We start from the raw sequence: 16,059 nt of genomic DNA on the forward strand, positions 1-16,059 counted from the left end.
TTTAGTACAGTGATTTGCGGATGATTTTTATCTCATTAAATGATTCTTGCTTTTTCGCCGCTCATTTAAAATTCTATTCTGCCCGTGATTGTTCATCTGTTTTGTTTCTTTCCACTCACTGAACTTTTGACCAAATACTCGGAAATTTTCAAAAACTTTCCATTCCATAGTTGATAAAACTACAATGTAGATTTTCCGCCTTTTGTGCGCCTTTTTCTAATTTCGAATTGCTCTCCTTTGTTTCGGTATTTACATTTCTATATAAATTCGGAATTCCGTGGACCATCTGCTAACATCAATTTGTGGCTACTGATTCGATCATATTTTCGTATTATCCTTTTGTTGCGAAGAAAATGGTATATTTGATTCGTAATGTAGTAACATTTTTCCCGAAATTTCATCATTCCGAATATTATAACAATCTTCACTCTTTTTATTTTTCAGACTTATTGCACAAAGCGTTTAAGCAAATGTCACTGAACTATTTTCTTCGTATTCACAGGAGGTTTCTACGGTTAGTTTCGCGGTTAAAGTTTCGAAAAGTAACTAAACCATATATTCAGCCAGAAGTGCTCGTTTTCTCATAAAGCACAGTTTAACTTACCCTGGAAAAAGGTGTTGTAGCTGGCATTCGTTTAACGTAAAATTCTTCTCAAGCGTAATTAACCGTGAATAATTCACACGACCATGTATCAAGAGTTGCTTAACAAGTAATTAATGAAATAATTGACGCGATGATGCGTTACGCTTTTATTTTATTACGAGATTAAGTAACAAGATCGCACGACTTTACTGCAAAGTCCAGTTTAAACAGAGTTGGAGCGCCATAAAGAAACTTCCATAACTCGTGTAAGGCATTAAATTGAGTTTCTAGCGAAGATAATTCCGCTCATACATTGATAACCTAATGAGACGTAGCACAGAACGAAAATAGCACCAAAATTAGACTACATTAGGAATGTTACGACCGTTTGCGAGGGAACGCGTCAGCGAGAGGCATAAATTCTCGCTACGATTCTGATAGTCGACGCCGCGAACCAGTCTTTCCTCTAGTTTCGATTAGGATAACAGAGGTAGTTCAAATGATTGTAACACTGAATTTTTAACAATATTTAAAATTATAGTTAACACGTTACAAATGATTCAACGATGATACAACTAGTTTATTATTATAATTCGACTCGACTTTATGATATTTCTCGATATATTCGTTTCACTAAGCGACCTCGATTTTATTCCTCTGAACCTCTCGATGCATTCGGTTTGAATCCTCATTTGCCACTGACTGCCCTTCGATTTTGTCCTTTGTCTTCTCCTGGAGACGACCCCCACCTCGGGTCTCACAACCGTTCGCGGCTATGGTCACGTATGCCACCGTTTTTGTGTAGATAAAATAACGGACCGAAGGCGAATCGATGTTTCTAGAACTCCCTGCTTTACGACAACTATGCGCTTATCGCTACATTGTGTATATCTCTCTGGTCATGTAAGACGATCTGTCTGCGACGCTGTAGTACCAAGGGAGACGTTTAGGGACACGACCTATAGCAAGCCTAGGGTCGTAACAAGGAACTTGAAGCATCAACAAAAGCATGGTCACAGAATTCAGAACTACGCGATCTACGTTAATTTCAATCATACTGAATTTATCTATGATCTCTAAGCAAAATTAATAAAATTGTTCTTTCGATTCAAATGTAAATTACAATTCGCAGCCTCTTAATGGTAACGAAATATAATTATAAATCAGACTTTAATAAGAATATACAAGAACGTTTTTATAGCTTTATAAAAATTCAGTCTCTATAATTTCTAGTGGGCCGAATTACTATGTACGAAGATAATACACGCAGACAGACATATACATAGAAAATGCTGACTGTTAGCTATAAAAGCTAATTCCGTGCAAATATATTTGACATTTTTTTTCTTTTTTATGTTTTTTTTTATTGTTTGTTTACATTTTACAATTTGTCCATTAGGACATTTGGTAAAATATTATAATTTAATATTTGACAAAATATAGCATGTGGATGGTTACCCCCAGCGGGACTCCATCTTCCAGGTTGTTTATTGTTCTATTATGAGGTCTGCAAGATGCTTCTTCTTCAGTCTTCTATTATTGTTTTATTCGTTTCAGCAACCAGCTGATTTGGGTGTGTTGCAAGTCTTTCTTTATACTTTTTTGCATATCTGGCGATTTCCTCTTTAACTGTTGGAATTTTTAAATCTTTCCGTATGTCTTCATTTCAGACGTACCATGGATATTTGACATTTAAACACTTTCCATCTTTTTCAATGTATCAAGATACTCAAGTCTCGACCGTAACGTTTCTAAAGCGTAGCGAAAATCACGCGATCTGAAAAAACAATAATATTCTGATACGATGATCGTATTCCACATTTTTAATTAAATTAGAAATTTTGAAAATTAAACACTACGGTAAGTTCGATCGATCGCACTGCCAACAACTTTATTTTTACATCTTCGTCAGCAAGATATAGTTCAAAAAGACATTTACTTCAACTAACGATCACAACCCAAATTAAATTAAGTTTAACTACGACTTTATGTACGTGCTTGTCATAGCGAGACACAGGACGATATATGAGAAACATAAATATCTATTTGGAGAATAATCATGTAGCGAATATAAATGATTTGTTAACGAGATACACATCCTGAAATTACAGAGCGATTTTAAATTGCGATAGGGTAGAGCAAGTAATTTATATACACCGGTTATTATGGTAGAAGGAAATGTTGTAATCAAGTTACATTGTCTTGTTCGCAATTTAGCCTTGCTGACGGTGCAAGGTTCGGTGGAAGTTGCTTAATCCACGGGCCACCGTTACCGCCGCTTCCTCTTCATACAGAATGCGAGGATCTCTCTGTTTCTGGCGAAGCAGGAATCGAAGAGGTGAAAAGTCCGGTACTACGAAGTCCACCAGCCTTCTCGCATTCGCGTTGTCCTCCCGAAATTCACAAATCCTGCATCTGTGTGCGTTTCATCGCAGAGCACACCAAGATGCTCGAAGACTCGACTAAGGTAATTTTAGCTCTTAATGTGACCTTTCTAAAAGCTTCTTTTAATAAATTTCGTACGCTGTTGTATCCAAATATTTTGTGTCTCATGCTTTCATTCTATATGACGAGTATATAGTAACGTACGCGTATATTTTTGGAAAAATGAACGAAGTTTGTAATTCATTGAAACATGTTTCCACTTTGTTCTAATATCCGCTTCCGCTTTGTTCTAATATTAAGCTTCGACATAAAAGACTATAATATCTTCAATTCGATATGTATATTATTCGTTCGTGTACTTGACGTCACTACGATGACATTGACAACGTGAAAGTCTTTGCTCGGATAAAAATGGAAAAGGCAAGAAAGTTACTATATAAATTGAAGATGCTAGAAATGTCACGGTTCTTTTGATTTTAAAGAGAAACAGAATTAATCTTCGCGCATTAACCATTAGTGCAATTTACTGTAGAATCTAATACGAATGATTTGTAAAAAGGTGAAAGAAGACTGGAAATACGTGGCGATGGTCTTGGACAGACTGTTTCTTTGGATCTTCACTTTGGCGGTGCTGGTTGGCACAGCTGGCATCATCCTGCAGGCTCCCACCCTCTACGACGACCGGGTACCAATTGATAAAAAATTCAGCGAATTCGCAACCACGACGGTAGTAAACTGTCCGCCGCAATAGTCCATGCCCGAGCCCTGCACCGTAGAGAAAGACTAAGGACCAACACCCGGATGTAATTTACTACCAACCCGGAATCCCACCCTAGTCTTAGGAACTTCCAGATTCCACCGCTGTTCAATAACGAAATTACGGTAAAAGGGCTCCATTCCCCAAAGCAATTGCAAAGTATACGACAAGCACCAAGTTTCACAAAGGGAGAACAAAGAAATGAAAGGACGAAAGTTCAAGGAAATACTATATGAGATTATCTTTCTATATTCCCCCTCCCACCTCCCGGTATCGTTGTGAAATCTGACGTTGTTCCTAAAATAATAATAATAATAATAATGCAAATTGCCACACGAGAACCGATACGTTGGAAACGATGCATCGTCAAGGAGAGAATACTTTGGAATGTTAACGCTTTAGGTTGAGAAAATATATTTGCCAGAAGCATCGTGGAAAAAAATTTACTCCCTGTGACTTTCCTTGTTTCGATCGTTACGAACCTAAACAAACGAACGACTGCGACGCAATTATCGACCGTCTAAGAACCTGGATTTATTTCCTAGCTTCGTTCGAGCATTGCCGTTGTGAATAGAAGAAACGATCGACTCGTCGATACGTTGCGAACAATTTTGGAAAGGAACTTATATCTACATAGTCTGCTCAAGTAAATCGTAATATGAAGCTGCCACTATTTAAAATCGGGTTATCTTAAAGCAACAAGCTAATTAACGATACATTGTAATAATAATCTAGCTAAGCCCATGGCGGCTCTGATCGAACTACCGGGATGCTCGAGTAGATCGAACGAACAAACAGAATGTTGGAACGTTGTTCACGGTGAATACGATTGGTCCCGGACTAGGGGTTACGAACATTCACGAGTAAACTGTCGCGTGTTTTATATATCCCGTTTACCCGACATGTTAAGAGAAATTATTCTAGGTATCACGATCGTAGGTAGCTCGTTGTACGACACGAATTTAGCGTGTAACTTTACGTATAACCGATTAGTTGTAAACATTTAGGGACGTACCCGTTTGTACGAATGTATCTATAAGAGAAACGGAGGAGAGGAGAGCATTGATTTGAATGTATGTGCATTCAAATGTCACTTGAGATAGTTACTCGATATTTTGTCCTTCGAACGTTTATCGAAAATTACGCAAACGTATTTTCCATTTATTCCTTAATTTCGCATTTTTAATGGCAGGAAGCAATTTGAGGACAGAAATTAAAAGACTATATTTCATTTGTTACGATAATTCGTTTTGCATTTTTATCGCATTTTTGCAAACGCATAGGAAGCAATTTAAAGTGAGAAATTAAAAGGGTGTATCTCATCTATTATCTACACGTTAAATTGAACCAGAGTTAAACTTTATCTGTAATGTTATACACGTATCGTATATTAATCATGTTAATTATGTAATATACATTTCGCATCTAATAGGAATCCAATTACTTTTTTTAATAAAGTCAGCTACGTTTCCTTCGATCAATTTGAAATAATTGACAATTTCTTGAAAGTCGTACAAAATTCGAACGACTCCGTCTTTTATGTAAACGTGTTAATAAAAAACAGCTTTTTGTGAAATTGCAGTAGTTCGTATTTCAAAACACGTATTACAAATAAGTTCTTACAAAATTTGTCCAACGCGTATGGAGTTATAAAAATGCGAAAGTATCTTTCTTTCAGATATTACTCGAACTAAATAATACACATCTAAACAAGATAAGTATTTACGAAACTAAACAATTCTTGAAACTTGCATAATTTCACGCAAAATGGAAAATAGGAAAACATCGTGGACATAAAGTATTTCCGTTTGTTCTCTTTGGAATATTTAACGTATCGTACAATGTATTCATTGTCGATATATCGGTAATTAGCACGAAATATAACCTCTTTTTTTTTTGCACGTGGAGAAATCCTCATGGACACTCCGCTGCCGCTAACAGTAGCAGCAGAGTAGTGTCGGAATTCTACCGACTAAAACTCCACGTTGGCCATCCTACGCGTATGACAGGGGATGCTCCAGGAACCTCGGGTGAATTACTTCTGTTGCATCCCCTCCCGCGTTCTCTCTTCGAGCCAGTCCTGTATAGCACGAAACATAACCTAACAATTCCCATTTGCCGTTCGATGGATACCATCTCGAGGGACATTTCGTTGCACACATGTTATACTTCGCCTCTGTAAAAATATTGTATTTTGTAACAAGAGTCGAAACCCGCGAGACATTACGATAATAATAACCAATAGTTCTGTAAGAACAAGTAAAGCATACGAATTCTAAAGCTGATAGATGTAGCTCATTGAACAACCGTTGATGTCGTTGTTCAATGCTGTAGTACGTGGTTGATGTCACTGTGAGTTGTCTTCGTTCCTTTTTATTCCGTTTCGTGTTCATCCGTTTCTTTCACTTACATTTTCATTAGATAATTATGCGCTATATACAAATATGTACTGTCGCAATTAAATGATCGTTAGTTGCGCCTTGTGCGAGCGGACTGATATTCGCGAGAATTGTAACATAACGTCGGAGAATCTGCGATTCCTTGGCAAAATTCACGAATTACCAATGCTCAACGATAATCGTTCATTTCTAGCTTCGTTAAACTCACGACTACTTTTTCGCGATAGAAGGGAAGAGCCTTACCCGGACATTTTGCGACTCGACTCGGCGAATCCCTAATTCTTCGACGTTTCTTAAATCATATTCGTAGCTGAGAGTAATAATTTTAACGCATCCAAGGTACGATGCCTTACGTCACGTTGCATTGTAAATACATTTGTAGGATGAGAAGTATTGGTTCCGTAAATACTGCCATTAGAAAGCGTTGTTAGTGTGAAAGACGTTTTTGAGTCGTCGTATTGATAAGCTCCGCGGTTCCTCCTCAATCGGTAGCTACTTGTAAAACACGTATGTACGAGACTAGGCTGATAATGAAACAATACTCGTCACTGTACCGTGAGAATGAAGACAGCTGTGCGAACGAAACAGGAAAGAAATTAAAGAGCAATTTATTGGCTACGAATCAACGTGCCTATTTTTCCATATAATCGCAAGCTTTTTCATTCCGTTAGCGAAGGATTCTGTCGATCTGCTTTCGATAAAGGGACTCACAGCTGCCTTGACTTCATCGTCGCGCTTCGAACGAACGTACCATTCAAGATCCTGCTCAATGAAGAAATGGAAATCCGATGTATTTCCCCTGGTCGTAACGTTTCCCGCCGTTAAAAATTCGATTACTACAGGCTGCTCGAATCTCGTTGACATTGCATTCAACGTTCAACGAGCGTTCAAGCTCGCCGTAAACATAGAGGAAGCTATGTAGCTACAAGCTGAACGTAGCCGGTGCCGTTTCCGCTGCTTTCGTCCTCCGGTTACACGCGAGCGTGCATTATTTATCGACCTAGCCTCGTGCAAAATTAAATGAAAATGAACAAAAAGTGGGGCATCAAGTTCAACATTGACCAACGCGTAAAAATTTCAATGTCGGAGAACAAACGAATGGTTTCTGATTGATGGAGAACCGATCTCGGAACACGTAGTGTCGGAAGACAAGTAAACGTATTTGCTACCTGATTGAAAAATCGTCCAGTGAACGCCGAACGAATGTTAGAACGAACGGGAAGTCGCAACGTCGACGTTTCGGCCGCGATGTTCCAGAGGCCACGATTCTCCCTTAGAGGAACGAACGAGACTTGTAAGAGGTTTACTTTGCACTAAAACGATAGGAAAGAACGCACACATTTTCTATGATAGAGTCAGTTACTTATTTACATGTTAACATTGTAATTACGCATTAGTGCGTCGAAGCAGTTGTACCGGATCGCAAGCTCGGCCCCGCAAAGCTACGAGTCTTAAAGTCTCACTTTGACAATAGTAGATTATTCCAACGATGATCGGCTATTGTTACTTTGATATTTTAACAGTTGTTAACCTGTCGCTGTAGTTGTTTAGTTGTTGTTGACGATGAAGCAGAGCGGTCGAGGTAATTGTCCAAGAGCCACGAAGGGGAAAGCTAAAAGTTCTTGAAAGCGAAAACCAGTGCGTGGTATTTAGATAGTAATTAGCGGCATAGAACAGATATTATATATAAATATATAAATATATATATATATATTAAGTCTAAGGTGTGTAAATAATATGTACATAGCTAAAGATAACGTAAGCCAGATATTATAAAGCGATTGAGGTTTTTTTACTATTGCAAAAAACTGGGATCACGCGTTGCACGAAAGGGTCCCACGACGCTGTTTAAAAATCGTTGTAACGCGACCATGGTCGGTAGTTGAGATTCATTAAACGTCATTTTGTTTGATCAATGACAACGAACGAGTCGACGTAATTTCGTTTTTCTCCGTTGCTTCGTAAAGCTAAGTGTGAGTGTAAGTTCCGTGCTGTTTCTGTCTGTTCTTTCAATGGCGTATGCTATACGATCGTGTTTTGTCGTAAGATTGTGTCATAATATTAATATTTCATAAGAATGTAAACGATTTCTGCGTTCGCGTGTGAAATTTCAATCGATGTTCAACTAATCGTTACGGATGTAATATTTTCAAGTTTTTATACACAATTCCTCGATCTTAAGCGAAAGATAAAAGAGAATCCATTCTTCTCGTCGATGGAGATTCTAGACCACAGCAGTTTGTTCAAGCGTGTAATTATATTCGTCGCGGTAACTTCTCTACTTTAGTTCATTCGATAACGATAATTCACGTTTATAATATTTTCATTCACGCAACAAATACATACATATATATAAACGTTAACGGGTCTCGTCTAACTATATTAACCTTAGGATAAGATCGCAATGCTGCAGACGATAACTTGCTAAGTGGAGTCATTGGTCATCGTGGCCTTCGCCTGGAACTATACTCAACGTTTTTTCCAGCGGTAAAGAGTGGCGTTTTGCCGACGAAACAAGCAAGAACAACGCGGATTCAAATCGTTCCTCGATGCACAATTTATACAGAATTCAATGGAAGAAGAGAAGAAACAGGAGCGTGCTTGTTGGCCCGTATCTTGATCGATATTTAAATAAAACTGCATATATTCTGAGAGCGATCGCTATGCGGGTGTTAGCTGAAACACGAACGGATTTTAGTGTCGAATCTTCGTGAATTTCGTGTATACTTGTTTACTGAAATTCGCAAGATGCTCGTGCGACCTTTGTTCGTCAAGAATCTCTGAAAAAAGATACAAAACAAAATTCGATGTCAACAAATTACCTTGGCTTTTTAATACCTTGTTCTTTCGCCAAGACGCTGTTACTTTTTAACGTCTTTTTCTATGTGTTATAAAATTCGAACTGACAAAATGCAAAGATTCGGCGATGATAGGAAAGGGTTGATTCGCAAAGAGTTTCGAAGAACGTTTTTCTCGAAGGCTTGGAAGCTTCTAAGTAAAAGCATTGCGCAAAATGCCGAGGAATTAATTAAAATCAATCGAAGCTCGTTACATGTACCGTAACCATCGTTAAGTAAACGGAATATGTAATAAATTTAAGAAGATACGGAGAAATCGAACTTAAAGCATATTGTACACGTATTTTCAGCGTAACGATATATTACAGTTGGATCGCGGATTTTTGTGCATTTAGCAGAAATGTGAAATTACGAAAATGTACAAAATGCATGTACCACGCGAAAAGCAAGAAGATATTTGAAGCGAGAAACTACTTGTTGCGATATTTAACAGGTGAAATAATAACTTTATGTAAGTAGGTTAGATTTTTTCATGTTAATAAAAATAGAAAATTGCATAAAGATCCACAGTCTAAATGTAGTACATCGTTTGACTTAAAAACGATACAATTTTTCGTAATACCATAAAACAGATACATCGATTCTCGATAAATTCCACCTACATTCTTCATTTGTATCTCCTACTTCGTATGTTACAGTGCCAAGTAAACGCGCGACAAGCCTAAATCGTATAATGACAATAAACGTTGAAAAACAACCAAACAATCAGTCATCGTGAAATCTGCTCTTTTCAATTATCTCATTGACTCGCGAAAACTCGACACGACGTACCAAAATGCCCAGTCATTTATGATATTCTGGGAGCGACGAAGAAGAAAAATTCATTTCGAGCCAAGCGATAGGCTAACGTGGAACGATTGAAAGGAAGAAAAGTAATTTGTCACTTCCAGAACTGCCAGAATTTCTCTTCTTATCACTTCATTATGAGTTGACTGTCCGAGACTCATTTATATCGACACCCGCGTCCCGATCTTTGACCACTTGACACGTTTTAATGCGTAACTTAATAAAAGGTAGCTTAATAATTCCATACTTGAGAAATATTAGTGACGTAGGCTAAGGATGAGTAAGGATATGGTTACATTATAACGATAATTATAGTAAACGAATGTACTGTATAGCGATAGTGCTATTTAAAATGAGAAAAATAACGAGCAGAAAAAAAAAATAAGGGAGAAAATTATCCGAGTATTGACTACTATCGTTAGATACAACTACTATGTATATCGTTTGTTAAATATGTACCTATAAATTATTGACGACCGTTGTTCTAAGACTACACGATGTAAGGACGAGATTCTTGTTGCTTGGTTTTGTAATCATGCTTGATAAAAGCATTCGAAGAATAAAACTTGTTGTCGTAGAAATCTTTTTTCTCGTCTTTCTCCTAGAAATTCATTTCCTGTCAATTAATTCGTTAAAATATAAAATATATGTAGAAAATACGAAATAAATTTTAAATATTTAAAACGAAATGAATAAATCAAACAAATTTAAACTGTTTCTTTCGATCGAAAACATAAACAAAACAAAAGCACGTCGTTGCCTTTCTTTGTCCCTCTCATACGATAACTTTTTCCGATATTACAGTTAAAATATCTTTTAAACTGGTCATTTGTCGTGCCTAACCTAAATATCCTAATACCTTTTCGTAGAGAACTACAGAAAAATGCATTAAATAATGTCAAAAAATATAATATACCAGCTTAAAAAATAGTAATTTCCATGAATTTCCAACGAAGCAAAACTTTCCTTGAAATTTTTAATATTGCAATTTGTAATCGATTGAAAAATCGATTATATTCTCGTGCGCAGGTTCCTATGCTTTAAATACATATATTTTGTTCGTTGCAATTTATCGAAATATCTCGAGATATTGGCTGACGCGTGTTACTTTCTACAAACATATCCTTGTTCCGTCTAATATCGTTTCTTTGTTTGGGACGTAATAAGGTCGCTACTGAAAATATGTGTTTTCCAAGAATTTGTCGAGTCCTAATCGTACGCCTTGACCGGCGGGTACCCCTATACCTCCACTCCTCGTCACCTTAAATCGGGGCGATGTATAAATCGAGGTATCAGTTTAGGCTTGGAGAACGAAGCGGTTAGACGTTAGGTTACGACGCTTGGTAGACACATTTGCCGGTAAACTCGTTTCGTGAGTATCTAATATTAATTATTGTTTCATTTTTATACAATTTATTCTTTCTATACGCTTATTTCAACATTTTGTATCTTCTTCTCTATAAATTATTGCTTGATTACGAGGAAACTTCATCAAATTCAAATGATACGTTGATTAATTACGTGTAATAAGATTGTAATATTGATTATTGTTTCATTCTTACATAATTTGTCCGTTATACCCATTTATTTTAACATTTTGTATCTTGTTTTTCGCAGATTATTGGTGGATCACATGTATTCAAATACATATTACGATGATCGACCACGGATCTGGAAACTATTCATACAGATATGGTAAGATTCAGTTTGTTTTGAACTCGATAATAGATTTCGATAGCTTTTTCCTATTTGCGAAAAGACGTTACAGATTGGTTTGAACACATTCTGCGCATCGCTATTTCTCTTATTGCGCAGCTCCGTTTAACGAATAGAGAAAATATGCCATGCTTTATTGTTACAAAGTCACCTACACGGTGTAATGTATGCTATATATAATAAATAAAAAAAATATATGTATATGTTACATTTAATTACGCCGTAGTCACGTACGATATATTTGAAACTATAACGACGAATACTCAATATGGCCTTCAATTTTTCGATACAGTTATATCTTAACACTAGAACTACCGATAGTTAACACGAAGCTATTTCTACTAAAACCAGTCAAAATGACTGATCTTTAAAAGATACGTAATAATAGAATATTTTTATGTTTATTGATTTATTATTTTCTTACAGAAGCAATTCCATGTTATGTAGTGCATTTTTGGTATTATTAATCCATTTAGCACCATGATTCCTAAACGAGGGTTGACACGTTTATAAAATTGTAGAACCAGTCATTTTGACTACTGTGGTATTTCTAGTGTTAATATCTAGCGATCCAGCGATCGATCCGGAATTTTCCTGATAACTGATATCGTCATATCCAATGATACGCAGTACAAATTTTCAAAACGTGTGGCAAGTTGTACGAATCGAGGAAACTGTTTAATTGGGGTTCGATAAACAGATTGCAGAATCCTTTTACACTTTGAAAAGTACCAGTCATTTTGACTGGTATTGGTATAAGTAGCCTTAATATGAAAATATTTTGAGTTTGAGTACATAAAAAACAAAATAAAATCCATTATATTATTCTTTTGGTTATCGTTGCGAAGGTCATTACATCATTGCGGAAAAAAATATAACATGAAATAGGAATTTGAAAATAAAATTGTAAAACCAGTCAATTTGACTGGTGTGGTAATTCTAGTGTTAAATATAATAACTATACATTTTTTTATTTTTGTGTACAATGTGATGTTTCTTTATCTTATATGTAAATATGTAGAATAATAATTAGTTTGCAGTTTTGGAAAGACATTATTTTCATAAACAGTCACTCGAAGAATTAAAAATTTCATTTTATTAATATCTAATAATATTTAGTGTTAATTTTAATATTATTTAGAGTGCTTAATTAAATTAATAATACATGAAATTAGAACCAGTATGTGGATTTTTATTTTTATCTTTCTTTTTTAATATTTGCTTTCGGTAGTTGAATCGTAGTTTCTTCTGTATCTTAAGAATGTATTTTTATATATTATATTTTTATTTATTTTATTATTCGTATTCTCTTTAAACTATATTTGAATAACAGGGATTTGTTTGTACACAGACTTTTTTCTCGTTCTATGTACTTTTGCAGTACACAAGTACTGTGTATTTACTTATATAATATTAAACGTGACTTTGTAACAAACTAGGATTAGCAGGCAAATGAAGGGCATGTGAATAAAAAAACATGAGATATCGTTGCTTAAAGGCGATCAAGCAAACAATATCCATATTATTGACGATGTGAGGTCAATCGAATGTCGATCATCACAATATCACATAAAAATATAATATACGTATAAATAATATAAATATATACATATTAGTCATACATGTCTATGTGTATCGTGCGTTGTTGTGTTGGAAAGAAGACTGGCGGCACTGGTGTACTGTTTTATTTGTGTATGTGAGACTACCAGCCAATACGCGTGCTTATTTGTATGATTATATTGAGTCTATACGAAATAACCAACTAGATCTGCAGTCCTTACGCTAGTGTTCTTTTCAGTACCGTACAGTACGTATTTTCTCTTATATGTAAGTAATTTTCTTAATAATATTTTCTTTCCTCTGACTTATTTTATTATAGAAATACAGTAATAACACATGTATGTACATATACAAATATGCACATACGCTGTTAAGTGTTCTGAGAGGCAAAAATTATGAACGGATTTTCGACTACGCGAAATGTCTGCGTCCCTAACCTCCATGTTGTTCGATGGTCAACAATATTTTTAATTTCTATTAAAATAGAATCTTTAAGTTTTAATATTGAAATATACAATTAAAATGGTTGGACATTGTTTAAAAATCATTAGATTCTCAATTTCTAAATTCTAAATTTGTATGTTAGAGTTCTAATCTTTATACTAAATATAATTAGATTTGCTTTGACAATTTCAATTTTTCTTTTTGTTAAAATTACAAGTTTGAAAATTAATCTCTCTTTATATTCAACTTTTTAAACAATTAACAATGTGTTTTTGAGAACAAATTGGAATATTTCATATGTTTCATTATGTTAAATTGTATCCACCATCATATTGAAGATATATGGAGACATTGGATCTCCCTACTTCACCTCATACGTCGAGTTGATGACATGAAACTGCCAGTCATCAGACGCAATGGTCGTGAGAGTATCGGAATACACAGACTCCATATACTACAACATGGATGGTGGACAGCCTCTCAGCCCTAAGGTCTGCAAAATCGCCCTGTTTGATACGGTGTCGAAGGCCCTCGCAACATCAATGGATGCGATGTATCCGTCGTTCGAAATGCCTTCTGCTTATCGTCCAGACTGATCGATCAATCGACTCATTCGTTTAGCTACGATCTTGTGAAAACCAACATCGAAGCCGCGGTAATGGGCCGGAAGCCAGCTGGGGAGACAGAATCTTTCCCCTTCGTAAGCAAGGCCGCCCTGACAGATCTTAGGTGTAGAGGCAAACAACGGCACCACGGCAGAAGGTTAAATCCTTCCTAAAATCTCGAGCAGAGTTTTGCGAAGGATTCTTACCGTCAGACCGGCAGAACTTAGTGCGGTATTACGTTCCGGCAAGGCATGTCGAACTTCGGACGGAGACACAAGAGACCAAAGCGAGCCGATGACAGGCTCAAGCTGGGTTTCTGGCGAACAGCAATCCCGTGCGCTAGTCATAAGGGACTCCCGGTAGGGAACCATCACCTCCTTGAAAGGAGGTGTCGGTCACCCACGGGGCAGTCCATCACGACAAAAACGTTTAAAAAAAAAAGAAATATTTCACTATCTTTAATTTTGTTAAGCAATCATCATTGTCCTTTTTTTAGAACAAATTTTAATAATTCATATTTTTTTAAAGGTTTCTCACTCCTTTACTCCTCCACTTGCTGATGCCTGGAAAGGACCTAGTAAAGCTTCCAAAGACAAGAATGTAAGTAATTTTGTATTCTGTGCTACATTTAATTTTATTATTTGTATTTTATGTAAATTATTATTAAATAAGAGAATGTTTTTGAAAATTCAACAAGCTTTAAACTTTTAAATTCCTGAATTAGGCATTGCATTAAAATCTTATGTTTAAAACAGATCACTCTTTCAATATTTCAAACTGTACAAACAACTAACACTGTGTTTAAAAATCAATCACATATGATAATAATCACATAGAAATTCTATGATTTCTTACAGATTTCTTCCAGTTTTCGCTTTTTTCACGGGACTCGAGGATTCTTATTTGGTAGCAGCTTCATAATGACTTCCCTTGCATCACAGCAATATCAATGACAACGTCACATCTAATAGTGAGTCGAATGTATTTTTCCTCTGGTCATTCAACTTGACACAGAACTTTCGACAAGCATGGTGTTCGCGGGTATTTATTTCTCCCGTAAGTACCAACATTTTCTTGTCTGTGCTTTATTTATTATCAGTTTATGGTAAGTTTTCTTGCACGTCGCCTTTCTAAAAGGCATTAATATATGAATATAATATTTACATATTATAATTATAAAGAATTTGTATCAGCAACATAATGATAATTATGTGAAATAAGATTGATAATTAGTATATGTATATATGATTGAAAATTACGCGATATACATATTCGTCATAATTATAAAATCAAATTATATCCAATATGACTGCAAAGATTAAGTATCCGTACAAGCATATTTATTGATTTTGAAATATATAACAAAATGACTTCGTTTAAGTATTTTGTATCTGATATCCTTAGACTTTGTTACTATGAAAATTTCAATAATAATGACTATTCCAACTATCATGATGCTAATGAAGATTATATTTAATTCTATTTCTTATTTTATGATGGAACAGTTATTTGAGTTCCACATTCAGCATAGTATCACAGTAATATGAAGTATGAAGATATCAAATTCTAATTTTGTCTGTCCGTTAAGTTGTATTAAATTTCACGTGGAAGAAAACACTACGTGGCAGGCAGATTCTAGATCAAAATAAGTTTTAAATAACTCTTTGTGTTTGAGAGATGTGTTTTGATGAAAGAATTGCTTGCAAATTAATACGGTAATATAAAGATCTATAAAAATAGAGATATTAAAATTTGAATGAAATGAGACTACTACTCCATTATATCCAAAATATAATAGATATAAATATGATTGCTAATCATATTTTTAGTCTAAGATTTTTAGGTTTAATCCCTTCCGTGCTCATTATCAGATCCTCACTCACTACCTGGGAGGGGGAGAGGCAATGGGCATAATTTTTTTTTTATTTAATAATTTTCATTCATAATTTGTCCAATTCGGACATTG

General features: G+C 35.5%; 1 protein-coding gene across 11 annotated transcripts in view; it reads left to right on the top strand.

Annotated features, from left to right (window-relative positions):
* LOC122571989 (acetylcholine receptor subunit alpha-like) overlaps positions 1-10,349 on the top strand; it is a 398,975-nt gene extending 388,626 nt beyond the window's left edge. For 9 of the 11 annotated variants that reach the window (XM_043736418.1, XM_043736419.1, XM_043736420.1 and 6 more), the window contains 2 exons: positions 2,801-3,050; positions 3,528-10,349. In XM_043736418.1, the coding sequence (XP_043592353.1) occupies positions 2,801-3,050; positions 3,528-3,719 (442 nt within the window). In that variant the 3' untranslated portion in view covers positions 3,720-10,349. The remainder of the gene's footprint in view (positions 1-2,800; positions 3,051-3,527) is intronic. The other 2 variants (XR_006318308.1, XR_006318309.1) reach the window with 2 other exon arrangements.
* The last annotated feature ends 5,710 nt before the right edge of the window (positions 10,350-16,059 follow it).

Source organism: Bombus pyrosoma, linkage group LG10 (assembly GCF_014825855.1).
Source record: "Bombus pyrosoma isolate SC7728 linkage group LG10, ASM1482585v1, whole genome shotgun sequence".
Classification (NCBI taxonomy): Eukaryota; Metazoa; Arthropoda; class Insecta; order Hymenoptera; family Apidae; genus Bombus; species Bombus pyrosoma.